Genomic DNA, 27,785 nt, shown 5'->3' on the forward strand with positions numbered 1-27,785 from the left:
AGTTTTATAATACCCTCCTTCACCCCTCTGCAAGTTAACTACAATTCATATCCATCCATGATTCTGAAATATATTCAATAATGGAACATCCTCAATCCATGGGGAAGAGAATTCCAAAGATTCACAAATGTCCCCACATCTTTCAGCTGAAGTATGTTCCAACCCTAAAGACAGAAATCTAAACTGTGCACTGAACTCTGGATGTGGTCTGACCAATGCCTTGTAAGACCATAAGACCATAAGACATAGGAGCGGAAGTAAGGCCATTCGGCCCATCGAGTCCACTCCACCATTCAATCATGGTTGATTTCAACTCCATTTACCCGCTCTCTCCCCATAGCCCTTAATTCCTCGAGAAATCAAGAATTTATCAATTTCTGTCTTGAAGACGCTCAACGTCTCGGCCTCCACAGCCCTCTGTGGCAATGAATTCCACAGACCCACCACTCTCTGGCTGAAGAAATTTCTCCTCATCTCTGTTCTAAAGTGACTCCCTTTTATTCTAAGGCTGTGCCCCCGCGTCCTAGTCTCCCCTGTTAATGGAAACAACTTCCCTACGTCCATCCTATCTAAGCCGTTCATTATCTTGTAAGTTTCTATCAGATCTCCCCTCAACCTCCTAAACTCCAATGAATATAATCCCACGATCCTCAGACGTTCATCGTATGTCAGGCCTACCATTCCTGGGATCATCCGTGTGAATCTCCGCTGGACCCGCTCCAGTGCCAGTATGTCCTTCCTGAGGTGTGGGGCCCAAAATTGCTCACAGTACTCCAAATGGGGCCTAACCAGTGCTTTATAAAGCCTCAGAAGTACATCCCTGCTTTTGTATTCCAAGCCTCTTGAGATAAATGACAACATTACATTTGCTTTCTTAATTACGGACTCGACCTGCAAGTTTACCTTTAGAGAATCCTGGACTAGGACTCCCAAGTCCCTTTGCACTTTAGCATTATGAATTTTGTCACCGTTTAGAAAATAGTCCATGCCTCTATTCTTTTTTCCAAAGTGTACAACCTCGCACTTGCCCACGTTGAATTTCATCAGCCACTTCTTGGACCACTCTCCTAAACTGTCTAAATCTTTCTGCAGCCTCCCCACCTCCTCAATACTACCTGCCCCTCCACCTATCTTTGTATCATCGGCAAACTTGGCCAGAATGCTCCCAGTCCCGTCATCTAGATCGTTAATATATAAAGAGAACAGCTGTGGCCCCAACACTGAACCCTGCGGGACACCACTTGTCACCGGTTGCCATTCTGAGAAAGAACCTTTTATCCCAACTCTCTGCCTTCTGTCTGACAGCCAATCGTCAATCCATGTTAGTACCTTGCCTCGAATACCATGGGCCCTTATTTTACTCAGCAGTCTCCCGTGAGGCACCTTGTCAAAGGCCTTTTGGAAGTCAAGATAGATAACATCCATTGGCTCTCCTTGGTCTAACCTATTTGTTATCTCTTCAAAGAACTCTAACAGGTTTGTCAGGCACGACCTCCCCTTACTAAATCCATGCTGACTTGTCTTAATCCGACCCTGCACTTCCAAGAATTTAGAAATCTCATCCTTAACGATGGATTCTAGAATTTTGCCAACAACTGAGGTTAGGCTAATTGGCCTATAATTTTCCATCTTTTTTCTTGTTCCCTTCTTGAACAGTGGGGTTACAACAGCGATTTTCCAATCCTCTGGGACTTTCCCTGACTCCAGTGACTTTTGAAAGATCATAACTAACGCCTCCACTATTTCTTCAGCTATCTCCTTTAGAACTCTAGGATGTAGCCCATCTGGGCCCGGAGATTTATCAATTTTCAGACCTTTTAGTTTCTCTAGCACTTTCTCCTTTGTAGCAGGGCTCAACATTCCATTTGCCATCCTAATGACATGCTACACCTGCACACGAGCTTTGTGACACCCAGATCCCTCTGTACCTCCGCATCCTGTGGTCTGACACATTCGGCTTTTCAATTCTTTGCAAAGTGCATAACTTCACATTTTCCTACACTACACTCCACCTGCTGAATTTTGCCCACTCACTCCAGCTGTCGACAAGAACATAAGAACTAGGAGCAGGAGTCGGCCATTGGGCCCCTCCAGCCTGCTCCGCCATCTGGCCCCTCGAGCCTGCTCCGCCATCTGGCCCCTCGAGCCTGCTCCGCCATCCGGCCCCTTGAGCCTGCTCCGCCATCCGGCCCCTCGAGCCTGCTCCGCCATTCAATAAGATCATGGCTGATCTTTTTGTGGACTCAGCTCCACTTTCCCGCCCACTCACCATAACCCTTAATTCCTTTACTGTTCAAAAATTTATCTATCTTTGATTTGATTTATTGTCACATGTATTAACATACAGTGAAAAGTATTGTTTCTTGCACATTATACAGACAAAGCATACTGTTCATAGAGAAGGAAAGGAGAGGGTGCAGAATGTAGTGTTACAGTCATAGCTAGGGTGTAGAGAAAGATCAACTTAATGCAAGGTAGGTCCATTCAAAAGTCTGATGGCAACAGGGAAGAAACTTGGTACGTGACCTCAGACTTTTATATCTTTTCCCAACGGAAGAAGGTGGAAGAGAGAATGTCCGAGGTGAGTGGGGTCCTTAATTATGCTTGCTGCTTTGCCGAGGCAGCGGGAAGTGTAGACAGAGTCAATGGATGGGAGGCTGGTTTGCGTGATGGATTGGGCTACATTCACAACCTTTTGTAGTTTCTTGTGGTCTTGGGCAGAGCAGGAGCCTGACCAAGCTGTGATACAACCAGAAAGAATGCTTTCTATGGTGCATCTGTAAAAGTTGGTGAGAGTCGTAGCTGACATGCCAAATTTCCTTAGTGTTCTGAGAAAGTAGAGGCGTTGGTGGGCTTTCTTAACTATAGTGAAAGCATGGGGGACCAGGACAGGTTGTTGGTGATCTGGACACCTAAAAACCTGAAGCTCTCGACCCTTTCTACTTCATCCCCATTGATGTAGACAGGGGCATGTTCTCCTTTACGCTTCCTGAAGTCGATGACTATCTCCTTCATTATGTTGACATTGAGGGAGAGATTATTGTTGTCGCACCAGTTCACCAGATTCTCTATGTTATTCCTGTACTCTGTCTCGTCATTGTTTGAGATCCGACCCACTACGGTGGTGTCATCAGCAAACTTGAAAATCGAATTGGAGGGGAATTTGCTGCACAGTCATAGGTGTATAAGGAGTATAGTAGGGGGCTGAGAACACAGGCTTGTGGGGCACCGGTGTTGAGGATGATCGTGGAGGAGGTGTTGTTGCCTATCTTTACTGACTGTGGTCTGTGGGTTAGGGAGTTCAGGATCCAGTCACAGAGGGAGGTGCCGAGGCCCAGGCCACGGAGTTTGGAGATGAGTTTTGTCGGAATAGCGTTGAAGGCTGAGCTGTAGTCTATGAATAGGAGTCTGACATAGGTGTCCTTGTTATCTAGGTGTTCCAGGGTTGAGTGCAGGGACAGAGAATGGCATCTGCTGTGGACCTGTTACAGCGATAGGCAAACTGGATCCAGGCAATCCGGGAGGCTCTAATTGATTTGTGCCTTAAAAACATTCAATGAGGTCTCAACTGCTTCACTGGGCAGGGAATTCCACACATTCACAACCCTTTGTGTGAAATTCTGTAACTTGATTTCTGTGTCTGTGCCCTGTTTGAGGGCAGATTTCCACTCCATCTGACGAAGGAGTAGCGCTCCAAAAGCTAATGGTATTTGCTACCAAATAAACCTGTTGGACTTTAACCTGGTGTTGTGAGACATCTTGCTAGTGGTGTTCTACAGGGATCAGTGCTGGGACCTCTGTTGTTTGTGGTGTATATAAATGATCTGGAGGAAAATGTAGGGGGTCTGATTAGTAAGTTTGCGAATGACACAAAGATTTATCTACCTTGATGAACTTTAAGACTTCCAGCACCTCCTTCTCTGTAATATGTACACTCCTCAGCATTTGGAATACTGCGTCCAGTTCTGGTCGCCACACTACCAGAAGGACGTTGAGGCTTTGGAGAGAGTACAGAGGAGGTTTACCAGGATGTTGCCTGGTATGGAGGGGCTTAGTTATGAGGAGAGATTGGGTAAACTGGGGTTGTTCTCCCTGGAAAGACGGAGGATGAGGGGAGACTTAATAGAGGTGTATAAAATTATGAAAGGCATAGATAGGGTGAACGGTGGGAAGCTTTTCCCCAGGTCGGTGGTGACGTTCACGAGGGGTCATAGGTTCAAGGTGAAGGGGGGGAGGTTTAACACAGATATCAGAAGGACATATTTTACACAGAGGGTGGTGGGGGCCTGGAATGCGCTGCCGGGCAAGGTGGTGGAGGCGGACACACTGGGAACGTTTAAGACTTATCTAGACAGCCATATGAACGGAGTGGGAATGGAGGGATACAAAAGAATGGTCTAGTTTGGACCAGGGAGCGGCGCGGGCTTGGAGGGCCAAAGGGCCTGTTCCTGTGCTGTATTGTTCTTTGTTCTTGTTCTCAGGACATCATTATTTACTTCTCCAAGTTCCCTAACATCCATGCTTTGCTCAACAGTAAATACTGATGAGAAATATTCATTTAGGATTTCGCCTATCTCTTGTGGATCCGCACACAGATTACCTTGTTGATCCTTAAGAGGCCCTACTCTCTCCCTTGTTACTCTTTTGCCCTTTATGTATTTGCAGAAGCTCTTTGGATTCTCCTTTGCCTTATCTGCCAAAGTAATCTCGTGTCCCTTTTTGCCCTCCTGATTTCTCTCTTAACTCTACTCCTACACCCCCTGTACACTTCAAGGGATTCACTTGATCCCAGCTGCCTATGCATGTCATGTGCCTCTTTCTTCTTCTTGACCAGGGCCTCAATATCCTGAGTCATCCAGGGTTCCCTACTTCTGCCAGCCTTGCCCTTCACTCTAAGAGGAATGTGTTTACTCTGAACCCTGGTAAACACACGTTTGAAAGTCTCCCACTTACCAGTCGTCCCTTTGCCTGCCAACAGACGCCCCCAATTAACTGTTGAAAGTTCCTGTCTGACACCATTAAAATTGGCCTTGCCCCAATTTAGAATTCAAACTTTGGGCCAGACCTATCATTCTCCATAGCTATCTTAAAACTAATGGAATTATGGTCACTGGTCCCAAAGTGATCCCTCACTAACACTTCTGTCACCTGCCCTTCCTTATTTCCCAAGAGGAGGTCAAGTTTTAGAAACATAAACAGAGAAAAACTACAGCACAAAGCAGGCCCTTCGGCCCCACAAGTTGTGCCGAACATATCCCTACCTTTTAGGCCTACCTATAAACCTCCATCCTATTAAGTCCCATGTACTCATCCAGGAGTCTCTTAAAAGACCCTATTGAGTTCGCCTCCACCACCACTGACGGCAGCCGATTCCACTCGCCCACCACCCTCTGTGTGAAAAACTTCCCCCTAACATTTCCCCTGTACCTACCCCCCAGCACCTTAAACCTGTGTCCTCTCGTAGCAGCCATTTCCACCCTGGGAAAAAGCCTCTGAGAGTCCACCCGATCTATGCCTCTCAACATCTTATATACCTCTATTAGGTCTCCTCTCATCCTACGTCTCTCCAAGGAGAAAAGACCGAGCTCCCTCAGCCTATCCTCATAAGGCATGCCACTCAATCCAGGCAACATCCTTGTAAATCTCCTAGAGTCCTATGGACCCGGACCCCAAGGTCCTTCTGATCCTCTACAGTACTAAGAGTCTTTCCCTTTATATTATACTCCTTCATCCCATTTGACCTGCCAAAATGGACCACTACGCATTTATCGGGTTGAAGTCCATCTACCACTTCTCCGCCCAGTCTTGCATCCTATCTATGTCCCTCTGTAACTTCTGACATCCCTCCAGACTATCCACAACCCCACCAACCTTCGTGTCGTCGGCAAACTTACCAACCCATCCCTCCGCTTCCTCATCCAGGATATTTATGAAAATGACAAACAGCAAGGGTCCCAGAACAGATCCCTGGGGCACACCACTGGTGACTGACCTCCATTTAGAAAAAGACCCATCTATACCCACTCTCTGCCTCCTTTGGGCAAGCCAGTTCTGGATCCACAGGGCAGCAGCCCCTTGGATCCCATGCCCTCTCACTTTTTCTCGAAGCCTTGCATGGGGGACCTTATCGAACACCTTGCTAAAATCCATATAAACCACATCTACCGCTTTCCCTTCGTCAATGTGTTTAGTCACATTTTCAAAGAACTCCACCAGGCTCGTAAGGCACGATCTGCCTTTGACAAAGCCATGCTGAGTATTCTTGAGCATACTAAACCTCTCTAAATGCTCATAAATCTTGTCCCTCAGGATCTTCTCCATCAGCTTACCAACCACTGAGGTTAGACTCACCGGTCGGTAATTTCCTGGTCTATCCCTATTCCCCTTCTTGAAAATAGGAACCACATCCGCAATCCTCCAATCCTCTGGCACCTCTCCCGTCTCCATCGATGATGCAAAGATCATCGCCAGAGGCTCTGCAATCTCTTCCCTCGTCTCCCACAGTAACCTGGGGTACATCCCATCCGGTCCCGGCGACTTATCTATCTTGATGCCATTCAAAGATTCCAGCACAACCTCTTTGTTATATCATATTTCCAAGTAGTGATCCACGCTCGAAGCTCATCCACTTTGTTCACAACACTCCTTGCGTTAAAATAGACACATCTCAAACCTTCGGTCTGAGCGCTCCCCTTCTCTAGCACCTGCCTATCCTCCCTCTCACACTGTCGGCAAGCTTTCTCTATTTGTGAGCTAACCTCCTCTCTCCCAGTCACTTCAATTTGATTCCCACCCCCCAACCATTCTAGTTTAAACTCTCCCCAGTAGCCTTAGCAAACCTCCCCGCCAGGATATTGGTCCCCCTGGGATTCAAGTGCAACCCGTCCTTATTGTACAGGTCACACCCGCCCCAAAAGGGGTCCCAATGATCCAGAAACCTGAATCCCTGCCCCCTGCTCCAATCCCTCAGCCACGCATTTATCCTCCACCTCATTCCATTCCTACTCTCACTGTCGCGTGGCACAGGCAGCAATCCCGAGATTACTACCTTTGCGGTCCTTCTTCTCAACTCCCTTCCCAACTCCCTATATTCTCCTTTCGGGACCTCTTCTCTTTTCCTACCTATGTCATTGGTACCAATATGTACCACAACCTCTGGCTCTTCTCCCTCCCACTTCAGGATATCTTGGACGCGATCAGAAACATCCTGGATCCTGGCACCAGGGAGGCAAACTACCATCCGAGTTTCTTGACCGCGTCCACAGAATCACCTGTCCGACCCCCTCACTATCGAGTCCCCTATTACTACTGCCTTCCCACTCCTTTCCCTACCCTTCTGAGCTACAGGGCCAGACTCTGTGCCAGAGGCACGGCCACTGTTGCTTCCCCCAGGTAGGCTGTCCCCCCCAACAGCACTCAAACAGGAGTACTTATTGTTAAGGGGCACAGCCACTGGGGTACTCTCTAGTACCTGACCTTTCCCCTTCCCCTTCCTAACTGTGTGCAGTATTGGTCCCCTTATATGAGGAAGGATATATTGGCATTGGAGGGAGTGCAGAGAAGGTTCACCAGGTTGATACCGGAGATGAGGGGTTTGGATTATGAGGAGAGGCTGAGGAGATTGGGTTTGTACTCGTTGGAGTTTAGAAGGATGAGGGGGGATCTTATGGAGACTTATAAGATAATGCGGGGGCTGGATAGGGTGGAGGCGGAGAGATTCTTTCCACTTAGTAAGGAAGTTAAAACTAGAGGACACAGCCTCAAAATAAAGGGGGGTCGGTTTAAGACAGAGTTGAGGAGGAACTTCTTCTCCCAGAGGGTGGTGAATCTCTGGAATTCTCTGCCCACTGAGGTGGTGGAGGCTACCTCGCTGAATATGTTTAAAGCGCGGATGGATGGATTCCTGATCGGTAAGGGAATTAAGGGTTATGGGGATCAGGCGGGTAAGTGGTACTGATCCACGTCAGATCAGCCATGATCTTATTGAATGGCGGGGCAGGCTCGAGGGGCTAGATGGCCTACTCCTGCTCCTATTTCTTATGTTCTTATGTTCTAACCGTGACCCACTTGTCTGCCTCCCATGGCCCCGGTGTGACCACCTGCCTGTAACTCCTCTCCATCACCTCCTCATTCTCCCTGACCAGACGAAGGTCATCGAGCTGCAGCTCCAGTTCCCTAACGTGGTCTCTTAGGAGCTGCAGCTCGACGCACCTGGTGCAGATATGGACGTCCGGGAGACTCGGAGACTCCAGGACCTCCCACATCCGACACCGCCTCACACTCATAATTCCCCCTTTCTTCAAATAACACAGGGAAAACTAAGAACTAAACCTACCCTGCCTCGCCCGTTGAGCCAAAGCCCTTCAGCCTTCACTCTGCTCCCTCTCACTCCGTCGCCCGCTCACAACGCTGCCCGCTGGATAGAGCGGCCTGCTTTTCAAAGGAAAAAACCTTCCCAGATCTGCCTGGTACTAGGATTACTGACACTGCCGTTACTACTTAATGTGCTCTCTTTAACTTCTGTGCTGCCCTCAACCTTCTCTTCTGTCTCTCGACTGCTTTTTATGATGGTGAGAATTTTCTCTTCCTCATTGAATCCAATCACTTTGCAGATGTTTTTTGTTGTGAAAATCGATAAAATATATTGTTCAAAGTCTCAGCAATTTGAAAAGACCAAAGGTTCAGTTTACACTATGTTTATACTTCTACCCAGATTTCTCTCATTTTCTACATCTTTCTCTCCTTCCCAACTCTGATTGTCTCTCCCGATCACAACCTCTCCCCGTCTACCCCTCCCCGTCTACCCCTCCCCGTCTACCCCTCCCCGTCTACCCCTCCCCGTCTACCCCTCCCCGTCTACCCCTCCCCGTCTACCCCTCCCCGTCTACCCCTCCCCGTCTCCCTCTCCCCGTCTCCCTCTCCCCGTCTCCCTCTCCCCGTCTCCCTCTCCCCGTCTCCCTCTCCCCGTCTCCCTCTCCCCGTCTCCCTCTCCCCGTCTCCCTCTCCCCGTCTCCCTCTCCCCGTCTCCCTCTCCCCGTCTCCCTCTCCCCGTCTCCCTCTCCCCGTCTCCCTCTCCCCGTCTCCCTCTCCCCGTCTCCCTCTCCCCGTCTCCCTCTCCCCGTCTCCCCGTCTCCCTCTCCCCGTCTCCCTCTCCCCGTCTCCCTCTCCCCGTCTCCCTCTCCCCGTCTCCCTCTCCCCGTCTCCCTCTCCCCGTCTCCCTCTCCCCGTCTCCCCGTCTCCCTCTCCCCGTCTCCCTCTTCCCGTCTCCCTCTCCCCGTCTCCCTCTCCCCGTCTCCCTCTCCCCGTCTCCCTCTCCCCGTCTCCCCCTCCCCGTCTCCCCCTCCCCGTTTCCCCCTCCCCGTCTCCCCCTCCCCGTCTCCCCCTCCCCGTCTCCCCCTCCCCGTCTCCCCCTCCCCGTCTCCCCCTCCCCGTCTCCCCCTCCCCGTCTCCCCCTCCCCGTCTCCCCCTCCCCGTCTCCCCCTCCCCGTCTCCCCCTCCCCGTCTCCCCCTCCCCGTCTCCCCCTCCCCGTCTCCCCCTCCCCGTCTCCCCCTCCCCGTCTCCCCCTCCCCGTCTCCCCCTCCCCGTCTCCCCCTCCCCGTCTCCCCCTCCCCGTCTCCCCCTCCCCGTCTCCCCCTCCCCGTCTCCCCCTCCCCTTCTCCCCCTCCCCGTCTCCCCCTCCCCGTCTCCCTCTCTGCCCTCCTCTCTCTGTCTCCATCCCTCCCCCACTCTCTTGGTCCTCCTCCTCTCCATTCCCCCCTCATTCTCTGCCCATTCTCCTCTCTTTCTCTCTGTCTCGCTCCCTCCCTCTCTCTCTCCCTCTGTCTCTCACTCACTCACACTCCCTCTCTCTCTATCTCCCTCCCTTCCTTTCTCTCTCTCTGTCTCCCTCCCTCCCTTTCTCTCTCTCTCTCTCTCTCTCTGTCTCTCACTCACTCTCTCCCTCTCTCCCTCTCTGTCTCCCTCCCTCCCTCTCTCTCCCTCTGTCACTCACTCGCTCACTCATTCACTCTCTCTGGCTCCATTTCCCCCCCCCCTCTCTCAGTCCTTCTTCTCTCTATTCCCCCCTCACTCTCTGCCCCTCCTTCTCTCTTTCTCTCTGTCTCCCTCCCTCCCTCTCTCTCCCCCTCTGTCTCTCACACTCTCTCTCTCTCTTGCTCTCTCTCAGTTTCCCTCCATCGCTCTCCCTCTCCCTGTGTCTCTCACTCAATCTCTCTCTGTCTCTCACTCACTCACTCCCTCTCTCTCTCACTCCCTCTCTCTGTCTCCCTTCCCCCTCACTCTCTGCCCCTCCTCCTCTCTCTGTCTCGCTCACTCCCTCTCTCTGTCTCACTCCCTCCCTCTCTCTCTGTGTCTCCCTCCCTCTCTCTCTCTCTCTGATGTCTCCCTCCCTCTCTCTCTCTCTCTGATGTCTCCCTCCCTCTCTCTCTCTGTCTCACTCACTCACTCCCTGTCTCTGTCTCTTGGGTAGGGCGTTGGGGAGAGTTACAGAACAAAGAGATCTAGGGGTACATGTTCATAGCTCCTTGAAAGTGGAGTCACAGGTGGACAGAGTGGTGAAGAAGGCATTCGGCATGCTTGGTTTCATTGGTCAGAACATTGAATACAGGAGTTGGGACGTCTTGTTGAAGTTGTACAAGACATTGGTAAGGCCACACTTGGAATACTGTGTACAGTTCTGGTCACCCTATTATAGAAAGGATATTATAGAAAGAGTGCAGAAAAGATTTACTAGGATGCTACCGGGACTTGATGGATTGAGTTATAAGGAGAGGCTGAATAGACTGGGACTTTTTTCTCTGGAGCGTAGGAGGCTGAGGGGTGATCTTCTAGAGGTCTATAAAATAATGAGGGGCACAGATCAGCTAGATAGTCAATCTCTTTTCCTTAAGGTAGGGGAGTCTAAAACTAGAGGGCATAGGTTTAAGGTGAGAGGGGAGAGATACAAAAGTGTCCAGAGGGGCAATTGTTTCACACAGAGGGTGGTGAGTGTCTGGAACAAGCTGCCAGTGGTAGTAGTAGAGGTGGGTACAATTTTGTCTTTTAAAAATAGTTACATGGGTAAGATGGGTACAGAGGGATATGGGCCAAATGTGGGCAATTGGGATTAGCTTTGGGGTTTAAAAAAAAAGGCGACATGGACAAGTTGGGCCGAAGGGCCTGTTTCCATGCTGTAAACCTCGATGACTCTCTCTCTCTCTCACTCACTCACTCCCTCTCTCTCCCTCTCTCTCTCTCACTCACTCCCTCTCTCTCTGTCTCTCCACAGGGTAAGATTGGTGCTGGGAAGCTGTTGGGTCCAAAGGGGGTCGCTGTTGACCACAATGGACACCTGATTGTGGTGGATAACAAGGCTTGTTGTGTCTTCATCTTCCAGTCGAACGGCAAGTTGGTGACTCGTTTTGGCTCGCGTGGTACTGCAGACAGGCAGTTTGCAGGTATACTGGATGGTAATAACAATAGCCAATCAGCTCCTTCTCTCAATACTGTCTGTCTACAGTGCATGATGTGTCTCTTTGATCCCGGATTTCCAATTTGCCTCCCGGACAATCCTGTCATTTTCTGCTGCCATAGGACTGTTGGAATATAGAAGCAGGAGGAGGCCATTCAGCCCCTCAAGCTAGCTCTGCTATTAAAAAGATCATTGCCTGATCTTATCCTCACTGTTACTTTTCCCACTATCTCCATATCCCTTGATTGGCTATTTGTCTGGATCAAGATCCTGGAATTCCCTCCCTAACAGCACAGTGGGTGTACCTACACCCCGGAACGCAGTGGGTTCAGGAAGGCAGCTCCCCCCCACCTTCTCAAGGGCAATTAGAGATGGGCAGAAAATTCTGCTCTAACCAGCGATGTCTACATTGCGTCAATGAATAAAAAAAGTCCCCAGAAATCTATCAATGTTTCACTGATTGAGTCTCCACAGCTTCTTGACGAGAGAATTCTAAAGGTTCACTGCCCTCTGAGTGAAGAAATTCCTCCTCATCGCAGTCCGATAATCCTCGAATCACAGAAGGTTACAGAAGAGAAAGAGGCCACTTGGCTCTTTGTGCCTGAATCGGCCAGAAACTGAGCCAGCTACCCAGAATTTGGTCCACAGCACTTGAGACACCTATCCAGACACCTTGTAAATAGGTTGAGGGCTTCTGCTTCTACTGCCCTTTCAGGCAAAACGTTCCAGACGCCTACAATCCTCTGGTGAAAAATGCTTTCGACATCTCCCCTCTACTCTTTTTAACTGTTACTTTAAATCAATATTCCCAGTCACTGACCTGTCTACCAAAGTAAATAGACCCTTCCCATCTCTAAACTCCCTGTCCCTCTGAGACTGTGTTCCCGGTTCAGTGGCCAGGGGAAACAGCTTTCCTGTATCTACCCTGAGTTTTTCAAATTTCAATGTGATCATTGAAATAGCGAAGAGCATTGTCGGGCAATACAGCAGGATATAGATAGGCTGGAAAATTGGGCGGAGAGGTGGCAGATGGAATTTAATCCGGATAAATGCGAAGTGATGCATTTTGGAAGAAATAATGTAGGGAGGAGTTATACAATAAATAGCAGAGTCATCAGGAGTATAGAAACACAGAGGGACCTAGGTGTGCAAGTCCACAAATCCTTGAAGGTGGCAGCAGGTGGAGAAGGTGGTGAAGAAGGCATATGGTATGCTTGCCTTTATAGGACAGGGTATAGAGTATAAAAGCTGGAGTCTGATGATGCAGCTGTATAGAACGCTGGTTAGGCCACATTTGGAATACTGCGTCCAGTTCTGGTCGCCGCACTACCAGAAGGACGTGGAGGCGTTAGAGAGAGTGCAGAGAAGGTTTACCAGGATGTTGCCTGGTATGGAGGGTCTTAGCTATGAGGAGAGATTGGGTAAACTGGGCTTGTTCTGGAAAGACGGAGAATGAGGGGAGACCTGATAGAGGTGTACAAAATTATGAAGGGTATAGATAGGGTGAACAGTGGGAAGCTTTTTCCCAGGTCGGAGGTGACGATCACGAGGGGTCACGGGCTCAAGGTGAGAGGGGCGAGGTATAACTCAGATATTAGAGGGATGTTTTTTACACAGAGGGTGGTGGGGGCCTGGAATGCGCTGCCAAGTAGGGTGGTGGAGGCAGGCACGCTGGCATCGTTTAAGACTTACCTGGATAGTCACATGAGCCGCCTGGGAATGGAGGGATACAAACGAATGGTCTAGTTGGACCAAGGAATGGTGCAGGCTTGGAGGGCCGAAGGGCCTGTTTCCTGTGCTGTACTGTTCTTTATTCTTTGTTCTTTATCACCCCTCATTCTTCCAAATTCAAGAACACACAGGCCCAGTCTCCCCAATCTCTCCGAAAAGGGCAGTCTTGTCATGTCAGGAATTAGTCTGGTGAACCTCCACTGCACGCAACACTGAACTGGCAAGGATTGCAAACTGGTAAATGGGCAGACAACAGAAAAAATAAACAGGTCAAATAAAGCTGTGATGAGTGGAGTACTGCAAGGATCAGTAATCTGATTTGATTCAATTTATTATTGTCACATGTACTAACATACAGTGAAAAGTATTGTTTCTTGCGCGCTATACAGACAAAGCATACCATTCATAGAGAAGGAAAGGAGAGAGTGCAGAATGCAGTGTTACAGTCATAGCTAGGGTGTAGAGAAAGATCAACTTAATGCAAGGTAAATCCATTCAAAAGTCTGACAGCAGCAGGGAAGAAGCTGTTCTTGAGTCGGTCGGTGCGTGACCTCAGAATTTTGTATCTTTTTCCCGATGGAAGAAGGTGGAAGAGAGAATGTCCAGGGTGCGTGGGGTCCTTAATTATGCTGGCTGCTTTGCCGAGGCAGCGGGAAGTGTAGACAGAGTCACTGGATGGGAGGCTGGTTTGCGTGATGGATTGTGCTACATTCACGACCTTTTGTAGTTTCTTGTGGTCTTGGGCAGAGCAGGAGCCAGACCGAGCTGTGATACAACCAGAAAGAATGCTTTCTATGGTGCATCTGGAAAGGGTGGTGAGAGCAGTAGCTGACATGCCAAATTTCCTTAGTCTCCTGAGAAAGTAGAGGCGTTGGTGGAGCTTTCTTAACTATAGTGTCGACATGGGGGGACCAGGACAGGTTGTTGGTGATCTGGACACCTAAAAATTTGAAGCATGAATCACAGAAGGCGAGTGGGCAGGTACAGCCAGTAATTGGGAAAGCTAATGGAACACTCTGCCTGGGAGTGTGATGGAGGCAGGTTCAATTGAGGCATTGGAGAGGACGTCAGATGATTATTTGAATAGGAACAATGTGCAGGGGGACGGGAAAAGGCAGAGGAATGGCACTAAATCATGGTGCTTATTTGGAGTACCAGCGCAGACATGACGGGCCAAATGGCCTCCTCTCAGTAATAATTCTGTGAATCTGTGATGGTATAGTTTACTGTGAGGGGAATTGAATACAAGGGTTATGTTTCAGCTGTATAGGCCATTGGTGAGACCACATCTGGAGTATTGTGTACAGTGTTGGTCTCCTTATTTAAGGAAAGATATAAATGTGTTGGCAGCAATTCAGAGAAAGTTTGCTAATTTTTAAAAATTCATTCGTGGGACATGGGCGTCGCTGGCTGGCCAGCATTTATTGCCCATCCCTAGTTGCCCCTTGAGAAGGTGGTGGTGAGCTGCCTTCTTGAATCGCTGCAGTCCACGTGCTGTGGGTTGACCCACAATGCCGTTAAGGAGGGAATTCCACGATTTTGACCCAGCGACAGTGAAGGAACGGCGATATATTTCCAAGTCAGGATAGTGAGATGCTCGGAGGAGAACATGCAGGTGGTGGTGTTCCCACTTACCTACTGCCCTTGTCCTTCGAGATGGAAGTGGCCATGGGTTTGGAAGGTTCTGTCTAAGGATCTTTGGTGAATTGCTGCAGTGCATCTTGTAGATAGTACACACTGCTGCTACTGAGCCTCGGTGGTGGAGGGAGTGGATGTTTGTAGATGTGGTGTCAATCAAACGGCTGCTTTGTCCTGGATGGTGTCAAGTTTCTTGAGTGTTGTTGGAGCTGCACCCATCCAGGCGAGTGGGGAGTATTTCATCACACTCCAGACTTGTGCCTTGTAGATGGTGGACAGGCTTTGGGGAGTCAGGAGGTGAGTTACTTGCCGCAGTATTCCTAGCCTCTGACTTCCTCTTGTAACGGGGCAAATCTCCCCACCAGGGGGACTAATATCCTGGCGGGGAGATTTGCTAGAGCCACTCGGGAGGGTTTAAACTAGTTTGGCCGGGGGGTGGGACCCAAAGCAGTCGGGAGACAGAAGAGAAGGTTGAGGGCAGCACAGAAGTTAAGGAGAGCACATTAAGTAGTAAAGGCAGTGTCAGTAATCCTAGTACCAGACAGATCAGGCAAAAGCAGGACAGAGAGCAAGGGAAGTACAGATTAAACTGCATTTATTTCAATGCAACAGGCCTGACGGGCAAGGCAGATGAACTCAGGGCATGGATGGGTACATGGGACTGGGATATTATTGCAATTACTGAAACATGGCTAAGGGAGGGACAGGACTGGCAGCTCAATGTTCCCGGGTACAGATGCCATAGGAAAGATAGGACAGGAGGTAAGAGAGGAGGGGGAGTTGCACTTTTGATTAGGGAAAACATCACGGCCGTACTGAGAGGGGATATATCCGAGGGTTCACCCACTGAGTCTATATGGGTAGAACTGAGAAATAAGAAGGGGGAGATCACTTTGATAGGGTTGTGCTATAGGCCCACAAATAGTCAGCGGGAAATTGAGGAGCAAATATGTAAGGAGATTACAGATGGCTCCAAGAAAAATAGGGTGGTAATAATCAGAGATTTTAACTTTCCCAACATTGACTGGGACAGCCATAGTATTAGAGGGTTGGATGGAGAGAAATTTGTTGAGTGTACTCAGGAGGAATTTCTCATTCAGTCTGTGGATGGCCCGACTAGAGAGGGGGCAAAACTTAACCTCCTCTTGGGAAATAAGGAAGGGCAGGTGACAGAAGTGTTAGTGAGGGATCACTTTGGGACCAGTGACCATAATTCCATTAGTTTTAAGATAGCTATGGAGAATGATCGGTCTGGCCCAAAAGTTTAAATTCTAAATTGGGGCAAGGCCAATTTTGATGGTATTAGACAGGAACTTTCAAAAGTTGATTGGGGGAGTCTGTTAGCAGGCAAAGGGATGTCTGGTAAGTGGGAGGCTTTCAAAAGTGTGTTAACCAGGATTCAGGGTAAGCACATTCATCTTAGAGTGAAGGGCAAGGCTGGTAGATGTAGGGAACCCTGGATGACTCGGGATATTGAGAAGGCAAGCAGTTAGTGCAGGAGTCTCCTGTGTCTATTCCCCTTTCAAACAGGTATATCATTTTGGATACTGTTGAGGGGGGTAGCCTGTCAAGGGGAGATACCAGCAGCAGCCAGGCCTGTGACACACAGCTGGTTTTGCTGTGGGACAGAGTCGGGCAAAGAGCAAGCGAGCAGCAGTAATAGGGAACAATTTGAATGGCGGAGCAGGCTCGAAGGGCTGAATTTGCCGACTTCTGCTCCTAATTTCTGTGTTTCGAACCAGTGGAGAGTTTCCCCCCGATACCCATTGATTCCAGTTTTGCTCGGGCTCCTTGATGTCACACTCGGTCGAATGCTGCCTTGATGTCAAGGACTGTCACTCTCATCTCACCTCTGGAATTCAGCTCTTTTGTCCAAGGCTGGAATGAGGTCAGGAGCTGAGTGACCCTGGCAAAACAGGGTCCAGGTAGAATTCAGGTAATTACAGGCCGGTGAGCCTTACATCAGTGGTAGGGAAATTATTGGAGAGGATTCTTTGAGACAGGATTTATTCCCACTTGGAAATAAGTGGACGTATTAGTGAGAGGCAACATGGTTTTGTGAAGGGGAGGTCGTGTCTCACTAACTTGATCGAGTTTTTTGAGGAAGTGACGAAGATGATTGATGAGGGTAGGGCAGTGGATGTTGTCTACATGGACTTCAGTAAGGCCTTTGACAAGGTCCCTCATGGCAGACTGGTGCAGAAGGTGAAGTCGCATGGGATCAGAGGTGAGCTGGCAAGGTGGATTCAAAACTGGCTCGGTCAAAGAAGACAGAGGGTAGCAGTGGAAGGGTGCGTTTCTGAATGGAGGGCTGTGACAAGTGGTGTTCCTCAAGGGTCAGTGCTGGGACCTTTGCTGTTTGTAATATATATAAATGATGAGGAGGATTGATTAGTAAGTTTGCGGACGACACAAAGGTTGGTGGATTTGCCGATAGCGATGAGGACCATCAGAGGATACAGCAGGATATAGATCAGTTGGAGACTTGGGCAGAGAGATGGCAGATGGAGTTTAATCCAGACAAATGTGAGGTCATGCATTTTGGAAGGTCTAATACAGATAGGAAATATACAGTAAATGGCAGAACCCTGATGAGTATTGATAGGCAAAGGGATCTGGGTGTCCAGGTACACAGGTCACTGAAAGTGGCAATGCAGGTGGAGAAGGTAGTCAAGAAGGCATACGGCATGCTTGCCTTCATCGGGGTATTGAGTTTAAAAATTGGCAAGTCATGTTGCAGCTTTATAGGACTTTAGTTAGGCCGCACTTGGAATATAGTGTTCAATTCTGGTTGCCACACTATCAGAAGGATGTGGAGGCTTTGGAGAGGGTACAGAAAAGATTTACCAGGAACAAAGAACAAGGAACAGTACAGCACAGGAAACAGGCCCTTCGGCCCTCCAAGCCTGTGCCGCTCATTGGTCCAACTAGACCATTCGTTTGTATCCCTCCATTCCCAGGCTGCTCATGTGACTATCCAGGTAAGTCTTAAACGATGTCAGCGTGTCTGCCTCCACCACCCTACTTGGCAGCGCATTCCAGGCCCCTACCACTTTCTGTGTAAAAAACGTCCCTCTGATATCTGAGTTATACCTCGCCCCTCTCACCTTGAGCCCGTGACCCCTCGTGATCGTCACCTCCGACCTGGGAAAAAGCTTCCCACTGTTCACCCTATCGATACCCTTCATAATTTTGTACACCTCTATTAGGTCTCCCCTCATTCTCCGTCTTTCCAGGGAGAACAACCCCAGTTTACCCAATCTCTCCTCATAGCTAAGACCCTCCATACCAGGCAACATCCTGATAAACCTTCTCTGCACTTTCTCTAACGCCTCCACGTCCTTCTGGTAGTGCGGCGACCAGAACTGGACGCAGTACTCCAAATGTGGCCTAACCAGCGTTCTATGCAGCTGCAACATCAGACTCCAGCTTTTATACTCTATACCCCGTCCTATAAAGGCAAGCATACCATATGCCTTCTTCACCACCTTCTCCACCTGTGCTGCCACCTTTAAGGATTTGTGGACTTGCACACCTAGGTCCCTCTGTGTTTCTATACTCTTGATGGCTCTGCCATTTATTGTATAACTCCCCCCTACATTAGTTCTTCCAAAATGCATCACTTCGCATTTATCTGGATTAAATTCCATCTGCCATTTCTCCACCCAATTTTCCAGCCTATCTATATCCTGCTGTATTGTCCGACAATGTTCATCGCTATCCGCAAGCCCAGCCATCTTCCTGTCATCCGCAAACTTGCTGATAACACCAGTTACACCTTCTTCCAAATCATTTATATCTATCACAAATAGCAGAGGTTCCAGTACAGAGCCCTGCGGAACACCACTGGTCACAGACCTCCAGCCGGAAAAAGATCCTTCGACAGCTACCCTCTGTCTCCTGTGGCCAAGCCAGTTTTCTACCCATCTAGCCACTTCTCCTTGTATCCCATGAGCCTTAACCTTCTTAACCAACCTGCCATGAGGGACTTTGTCAAATGCTTTATTGAAATCCATATAGACGACATCCACGGCCCTTCCTTCGTCAACCATTTTTGTCACTTCCTCAAAAAACTCCACCAAATTTGTAAGGCACGACCTCCCTCTTACAAAACCATGCTGTCTGTCACTAATGAGATTGTTCCGTTCTAAATGCGCATACATCCTGTCTCTAAGAATCCTCTCCAACAACTTCCCTAATATGGACTTCAAGCTTACTGGCCTATAATCACCCGGGTTATCCCTGCTACCATTCTTAAATAACGGTACCACATTCGCTATCCTCCAATCCTCAGGGACCTCACCTGTGTCCAAAGAAGCGACAAAGATTTCCGTCAGAGGCCCAGCAATTACATCTCTTGTCTCCCTGAGCAGTCTAGGATAGATGCCATCAGGCCCTGGGGATTTGTCAGTTTTAATGTTACCTAAAAAACCTAACACTTTCTCCCTTGTAATGGAGATTCTCTCTAACGGGTCAACACCTCCCTCTGAGACACTCCCAGTCAACAAGTCCCTCTCCTTTGTGAATACCGATGCAAAGTATTCATTTAGGATCTCCCCTATTCCCTTGGGTTCTAAGCATAATTCCCCTCCTTTGTCCCTGAGAAGTCTGACTTTTTCCCTGACAACTCTTTTGTTCCTAACATATGAATAAAATGCCTTAGGATTCTCCTTAATCCTGTCAGGATGTTGCCTGGTATGGAGGACATTAGCTATGAGGAGAGGTTGGAGAAACTTGGTTTGTTCTCACTGGAGCGACGGAGGTTGAGGGGCGACCTGATAGAAGTCTACAAGATTATGAGAGGCATGGACAGAGTGGATAGTCAGAAGCTTTTTCCCAGGGTGGAAGAGTCAATTACTAGGGGGCACAGGTTTAAGGTGCGAGGGGCAAGGTTTAAAGGAGATGTACGAGGCAGATTTTTCACACAGAGAGTGGTGGGTACCTGGAACTCGTTGCCGGGGGAGGTAGTGGAAGCGGATACGGTAGTGATTTTTAAGGGGCGTCTTGACAAATACATGAATAGGATGGGAATAGAGGGATATGGTCCCCGGAAGGGTAGGGGGTTTTAGTTCAGTCGGGCAGTATGGTCGGTGCAGGCTTGGAGGGCCGAAGGGCCTGTTCCTGTGCTGTAATTTTCTTTGGTCTTTGTTCTTTGAAACGCAAACTGGGCGTCACTGAACAGGTTACTGCTGAGCAGGTGCTGCTTGATAGCGCTGTCGATGACCCCTTCCATCGCTTTACTGAACCCATTGAAATTAACTTGAACTAAATCGAGAATCTTAGAAAATATTTCACCTTACTCCGCTCCAAGCACCATGTTGAACTCAATCATATTGGGACTGCTTTCTGGATCCTTTCCACAAGAATCCTGGTCCCAGGTCAGTTCTAGTGAGTGGAGCCCATCGCAACAGTGCAGCTCCCTCCAATCCCAGGAACGGGAATCCCTATCTCTCTCCCACATCATCCTTCAGTCTGATGTTCACCTCCCTAAACAACCTCCCCACTGACACTTTGCACACAGCTCACCCAATAATCCCGAGATTTTAACCCTTGAGTTCCTCTCTTTAAGTTAGCTTTGAGTTTCTTGGTGTTCCCCAAAATCTCTGCTTCCCAAGGCTGTTGCTTCCAACACGGATCAGAATAACGGATTCATCCCCATCCTGTCCAATAGTAACAGAGATGTTGAGGAGCAGATGGGGAAACAGATCCTGGAGAGATGTAGGAATAACAGAGTTGTCGTGATGGGAGATTTTAATTTCCCAAACATAGATTGGAATATCCCTAGGGCTAGGGGTTTGGATGGAGAGGAGTTTGTTAGGTGTGTCCAGGAGAGTTTCCTGACACAGTATGTGGATAAGCCTACTAGAGGAGAGGCTGTACTTGATCTGGTGCTGGCTAATGAACCTGGACAGGTGGAGGATCTCTCGGTGGGTGAGCATCTTGGGGATAGCGATCATAATTCTATCTCCTTCACGATAGCATTGGAAAGAGATAGGATCAGGCAGGCTAGGAAAGTGTTTATCTGGAGTAAAGGGAAATACAGTGTCATCAGGGAGGAAATTAGACGGGTAAATTGGAAGGAGGCATTCTTGGGGAAAAGTACCGAAGGAAAGTGGAGGATTTTCAAGGAATGTTTGTCTGGAGCTCTGCATGACAACGTTCCGATGAGACAGGGGGGTGTTGGTAGGGTACGGGAACCGTGGTGCACGAAGGTTGTGATGAACCTGGTGAATAAGAAAAGAGAGGCGTACAGAAGGTTCAGGGAGCTAGGAGGTGTTAAGGATTTAGAGGAGTATACGGGATGTAGGAAGGAGCTTAAGAAGGAAATTAGGAGAGCGAGAAGGGGTCATGAGAAGGCCTTGGCGGGTAAGATTAAGGAGAATCCCAAGGCTTTCTACAAATATGTCAAGAGTAAAAGGATGAGATGTGAAGGCATAGGACCCTTAAAAGGTGAAGGGGGAAAAGTTTGTGCGGAACCGTTAGAAATGGCGGAGGTGCTTAATGAATACTTTACCTCGGTATTCACGGTGGAAAGGGATCTGGGTGGTTGTACTGCTGGTTTGCGGTGGACAGAAAGGATCGAGCATGTGGACATAAAGAAAGAAGATGTGTTGGAACTATTGAATGGCATCAAGGTTGGTAAGTCGCCGGGACCGGATGGGATGTACCCCAGGTTACTGTGGGAGGCGAGGGAGGAGATTGCGGAGCCTTTGGCGATGATCTTTGCATCGTCGATGGAGACGGGAGAGGTTCCGGAGGATTGGAGGATTGCAGATGTGGTCCCTATATTCAAGAAAGGGAACAGGGACAGCCCGGGAAATTACCGACCGGTGAGTCTAACCTCAGTGGTTGGTAAGTTGATGGAGAGGATCCTGAGAGACAGGATTTATGATCATCTAGAGAAGTTTAGTATGATCAAAAGTAGTCAGCACGGCTTTGTCAAGGGCAGGTCGTGCCTTACGAGCCTGGTTGAGTTCTTTGAAAATGTGACCAAACACATTGACGAAGGAAGAGCGGTGGATGTGGTCTATATGGACTTCAGCAAGGCGTTCGATAAGGTCCCCCATGCAAGACTTCTTGAGAAAGTGAGAGGGCATGGGATCCAAGGGGCTGTTGCCTTGTGGATCCAGAACTGGCTTGCCTGCAGAAGGCAGAGAGTGGCTGTGGAGGGGTCTTTCTCTGCATGGAGGTCAGTGACCAGTGGAGTGCCCCAGGGATCTGTTCTGGGACCCTTGCTGTTTGTCATTTTCATAAATACAGTAAGAAGTTTAACAACACCAGGTTAAAGTCCAACAGGTTTATTTGGTAGCAAAAGCCACACAAGCTTTCGAGGCTCTGAGCCCCTTCTTCAGGTGAGTGGGAATTCTGTTCACAAACAGAACTTATAAGACACAGACTCAATTTACATGAATAATGGTTGGAATGCGAATACTTACAACTAATCCAGTCTTTAAGAAACAAAACAATGGGAGTGGAGAGAGCATCAAGACAGGCTAAAAAGATGTGTATTGTCTCCAGACAAGACAGCCAGTGAAACTCTGCAGGTCCACGCAACTGTGGGAGTTACAAATAGTGTGACATAAATTCTGATTCTAGGATCGCATGATAAAGACTCAGGAGGAAAAAAGCAGAAATATTTATGTGAAATAGTGTGACATAAACCCAATATCCCGGTTGAGGCCGTCCTTGTGTGTGCGGAACCTGGCTATCAGTTTCTGCTCCGCGACTCTGCGCTGTCGTGTGTCGCGAAGGCCGCCTTGGAGAACGCTTACCCGAATATCAGAGGCCGAATGCCCGTGACCGCTGAAGTGCTCCCCAACAGGAAGAGAACAGTCTTGCCTGGTGATTGTCACCAGGCAAGACTGTTCTCTTCCTGTTGGGGAGCACTTCAGCGGTCACGGGCATTCGGCCTCTGATATTCGGGTAAGCGTTCTCCAAGGCGGCCTTCGCGACACACGACAGCGCAGAGTCGCGGAGCAGAAACTGATAGCCAGGTTCCGCACACACAAGGACGGCCTCAACCGGGATATTGGGTTTATGTCACACTATTTCACATAAATATTTCTGCTTTTTTCCTCCTGAGTCTTTATCATGCGATCCTAGAATCAGAATTTATGTCACACTATTTGTAACTCCCACAGTTGCGTGGACCTGCAGAGTTTCACTGGCTGTCTTGTCTGGAGACAATACACATCTTTTTAGCCTGTCTTGATGCTCTCTCCACTCCCATTGTTTTGTTTCTTAAAGACTGGATTAGTTGTAAGTATTCGCATTCCAACCATTATTCATGTAAATTGAGTCTGTGTCTTATAAGTTCTGTTTGTGAACAGAATTCCCACTCACCTGAAGAAGGGGCTCAGAGCCTCGAAAGCTTGTGTGGCTTTTGCTACCAAATAAACCTGTTGGACTTTAACCTGGTGTTGTTAAACTTCTTACTGTGTTTACCCCAGTCCAACGCCGGCATCTCCACATCATTTTCATAAATGACCTGGATGAGGAAGTGGAGGGATGGGTTGGTAAGTTTGCTGACGACACCAAGGTAGGTGGTGTTGTGGATAGTTTGGAGGGATGTCAGAAGTTGCAGCGAGACATAGATAGAATGCAAGACTGGGCGGAGAAGTGGCAGATGGACTTCAACCCGGATAAGTGTGTGGTGATCCATTTTGGCAGATCCAATGGGATGAAGCAGCAGTATAATATGAAGGGTACCATTCTTAGCAGTGTAGAGGATCAGAAGGACCTTGGGGTCCGGGTCCATAGGACTCTTAAATCGGCCTCGCAGGTGGAGGATGCGGTCAAGAAGGCGTACGGCGTACTGGCCTTCATTAATCGAGGGATTGAGTTTAGGAGTCGGGAGATAATGCTGCAGCTTTATAGGACCCTGGTTAGACCCCACTTGGAGTACTGCGCGCAGTTCTGGTCACCTCATTACAGGAAAGATGTTGAAGCCATTGAAAGGGTGCAGAGCAGATTTACAAGGATGTTGCCTGGATTGGGGGGCATGCCTTATGAGGATAGGTTGAGGGAGCTTGGTCTCTTCTCCCTGGAGAGACGAAGGATGAGAGGTGACCTGATAGAGGTTTACAAGATGTTGAGAGGTCTGGATAGGGTAGACTCTCAGAGGCTATTTCCAAGGGCTGAAATGGTTGCTACGAGAGGACACAGGTTTAAGGTGCTGGGGGGTAGGTACAGAGGAGATGTCAGGGGTAAGTTTTTCACTCAGAGGGTGGTGGGTGAGTGGAATCGGCTGACGTCGGTGGTGGTGGAGGCAAACTCGTTGGGGTCTTTTAAGAGACTTCTGGATGAGTACATGGGATTTAATGGGATTGAGGGCTATAGATAGGCCTAGAGGTGGGGATGTGATCGGCGCAACTTGTGGGCCGAAGGGCCTGTTTGTGCTGTGGCTTTCTATGTTCTATGTTCTATATCCTTTTGATCTGGTTCACGAGTGACACGGTGGCACAGTGGTTAGCACCTCTACCTTACAGTACCAGGGACCCGGGTTCGATTCCCGGGGGCACGGTGGCACAGTGGTTAGCACTGCTGCCTCACAGCGCCAGGGACCCGGGTTCGATTCCCGGCTTGGGTCACTGTCTGTGTGGAGTCTGCACGTTCTACCCGTGTCTGCGTGGGTTTCCTCCGGGTGCTCCGGTTTCCTCCCACAGTCTGAAAGACGTGCTGGTTAGGGTGCATTGACCCGAACAGGCGCCGGAGTGTCACAATAACGTTTCACAGTAACTTCATTGCAGTGTTAATGTAAGCGTACATGTGACTAATAAATAAAGTTTAAATAAAGAAAGTCAGGTCAGCGCGGTCCCAGAGGAGTGAACAATACAGAGGCTGCATTCTGCAATGTGAGAGATTCAGCTGATTTTCTTCACTGTTGCAGGACCACATTTTGTTGCAGTCAACGATAAGAATGAGATTCTGGTGACAGATTTCCACAATCACTCAGTGAAGGTGAGTCCAGCTTTGATTCTTGTACATTTCCCAAGCCGACCCTAAGCATTCCCACTCTGGGAAAGATGCTGAGACCCTGGGAGACTCCCACCTGGAACAGACTCCATGATTGGGTCACCAGCTCCTTGCTTTGGATTGGCTTTGGCTTCATGACCTTTAACATCTCATCAAGCCCACCCTAGACTGCCACCTGATTGGCTGATCCATAGAAAGGAGAGTGAGATTGTGACTGAACTTTTGGTGACCTTCCCAGGTTTATAATTCGGACGGTGAATTCCTCTTCAAGTTTGGATCTCACGGAGAAGGCAATGGACAATTCAATGCACCGACAGGAGTCGCTGTTGACAGCAACGGGAACATTATCGTCGCTGACTGGGGAAACAGCCGAATCCAGGTGGGAATATTGGCAGAGGGAACTTTACCCTATATCTAACCCTGTGCTGTACCTGTCCTGGGAGTGTTTGATGGGGACAGTGTAGAGGGAGCTTTACTCTGTATCTAACCCCGTGCTGTACCTGTCCTGGGAGTGTTTGATGGGGACAGTGTAGAGAGAGCTTTACTCTGTATCTAACCCCGTGCTATACCTGTCCAGGGAGTGTTTGATGGGGACAGTGTAGAGGGAGCTTTACTCTGTATCTAACCCCGTGCTGTACCTGTCTAGGGAGTGTTTGATGGGGACAGTGTAGAGGGAGCTTTACTCTGTATCTAACCCCGTGCTGTACCTGTCCTGGGAGTGTTTGATGGGGACAGTGCAGAGGGAGCTTTACTCTGTATCTAACCCCGTGCTGTACCTGTCCAGGGAGTGTTTGATGGGGACAGTGGAGAGGGAGCTTTACTCTGTATCTAACCCCGTGCTGTACCTGTCCTGGGAGTGTTTGATGGGGACAGTGTAGGGGGAGCTTTACTCTGTATCTAACCCCGTGCTGTACCTGTCCTGGGAGTGTTTTTTGTAAGTTGTGTCCCCGAACCTGTGCTACCCACAGCCTGTTCTTCCTCTTACCCATGCGATTTTTGTAGTTTCCCGCACGGATACTCAGCTAAGGGTAGAATTCGCCCCCCAAAAATTCTTAGTGTCGAATTCACATAAAAACGGGAGTAAATGCCACTGGGGTTTTCAGCGGGAGTTTCAAACTGAATCTCCCACACTCTGAACACGACAGAATCACCCTGAAAATCAGTGGGAGGGGCCTATTCCCGCTGGAGAGGCCGGCAGCATAGCACTGAGTGCGCCACTGCGCACGCGCCGATCTGTCAGTGCCGAGATCTGTCAGTGCCGAGATCTGTCAGTGCCGAGATCTGTCAGCGCCGGGATCTGTCAGCACCGAGATCCGCCAGTGCCGGGATCCACCCGCGCCGGGATCTGTCAGTTCCGGGATCTGTCTGTGCCGGGATCTGTCTGTGCCGGGATCTGTCAGTGCCGGGATCTGTCAGTGCCGGGATCTGTCAGTGCCGGGATCTGTCAGTGCCGGGATCTGTCAGTGCCGGGATCCGTCAGTGCCGGGATCCGTCAGTGCCGGGATCCGTCAGTGCCGGGATCCGTCAGTGCCGGGATCCGTCAGTGCCGGGATCCGTCAGTGCCGGGATCCGTCAGTGCCGGGATCCGTCAGTGCCGGGATCCGTCAGTGCCGGGATCCGTCAGTGCCGGGATCCGTCAGTGCCGGGATCCGTCAGTGCCGGGATCCGCCAGTGCCGGGATCCGCCAGTGCCGGGATCCGCCAGTGCCGGGATCCGCCAGGGCCGGGATCCGCCAGGGCCGGGATCCGCCAGGGCCGGGATCCGCCAGGGCCGGGATCCGCCAGGGCCGGGATCGGCGCATGCGCAGTGACCCTGAATTGCCGGCATCCTGAACACTGGCCAGCCCCGCGACCCCTCATCATTGGCCGTGCAGCTCCCCCACCATGGCCCGACCACTGGCCCTCGAACAGGCTGAGGCCAGCCCCTCCACCCCTGTGCACAGGCCCGATTGCTGCTCCCTCCCTCTAACTCAGCCCGAATGCAGAGTGGCTAATGGAGCACCCTCCCCGACCATCAGGCCCCCCTATAGGACCCTGGTTAGACCCCACTTGGAGTACTGCGCGCAGTTCTGGTCACCTCATTACAGGAAAGATGTTGAAGCCATTGAAAGGGTGCAGAGGAGATTTACAAGGATGTTGCCTGGATTGGGGGGCATGCCTTATGAGGATAGGTTGAGGGAGCTTGGTCTCTTCTCCCTGGAGAGACGAAGGATGAGAGGTGACCTGATAGAGGTTTACAAGATGTTGAGAGGTCTGGATAGGGTAGACTCTCAGAGGCTATTTCCAAGGGCTGAAATGGTTGCTACGAGAGGACACAGGTTTAAGGTGCTGGGGGGTAGGTACAGAGGAGATGTCAGGGGTAAGTTTTTCACTCAGAGGGTGGTGGGTGAGTGGAATCGGCTGACGTCGGTGGTGGTGGAGGCAAACTCGTTGGGGTCTTTTAAGAGACTTCTGGATGAGTACATGGGATTTAATGGGATTGAGGGCTATAGATAGGCCTAGAGGTGGGGATGTGATCGGCGCAACTTGTGGGCCGAAGGGCCTGTTTGTGCTGTGGCTTTCTATGTTCTATGTTCTATTAGGCACCACCCCCTTGTCACTGCCCGTGCCTGGTGGGCAGTGCCAGGGCCTCCCAGCGCCCGACCCCCTGGGGAGTCTCGACTGCCCCACATTCACTCCGGTGGGATCGGGTGCTGGGGGCGCCGAGTAAACCCCGTTGGAGTGAGACACTCCTGGTGGGGGTGGTGGGGGGGGAGAGACGGGAGGAGAGGGGTGGTGAGAAGGGGGGATGCGGGGGTGGTGAGGGGTGGGAGAGGCTCGCGGACCCGGAGTTTTCCATCCTGGCTCGCTGATCAGATGGAAATGAGCATTATAATCATTTCTCTGCTGATCTCTGGCGCAGAGCTGATAGCGTCGGAAATCCGGTGACTGTAGGTGCGTGGAGAAGGTGGCGCTCAGTGGGGAGCCCGCTACACCAATTCCCCCGATGTCT

The 27,785-nt window shown here is 49.8% G+C and overlaps 1 protein-coding gene across 1 annotated transcript in view; it reads left to right on the forward strand.

The window, feature by feature from the left end:
• LOC144499486 (tripartite motif-containing protein 2-like) overlaps window positions 1-27,785 on the forward strand; it is a 76,469-nt gene that overhangs the window by 36,194 nt on the left and 12,490 nt on the right. The window contains exons 5-7 of the mRNA XM_078221477.1: window positions 11,268-11,448; window positions 24,709-24,779; window positions 25,033-25,173. Coding sequence (XP_078077603.1) covers window positions 11,268-11,448; window positions 24,709-24,779; window positions 25,033-25,173 — 393 coding nt within the window. The remainder of the gene's footprint in view (window positions 1-11,267; window positions 11,449-24,708; window positions 24,780-25,032; window positions 25,174-27,785) is intronic.

The sequence above is a fragment of the Mustelus asterias genome, chromosome 10 (genome assembly GCF_964213995.1).
Source record: "Mustelus asterias chromosome 10, sMusAst1.hap1.1, whole genome shotgun sequence".
Classification (NCBI taxonomy): Eukaryota; Metazoa; Chordata; class Chondrichthyes; order Carcharhiniformes; family Triakidae; genus Mustelus; species Mustelus asterias.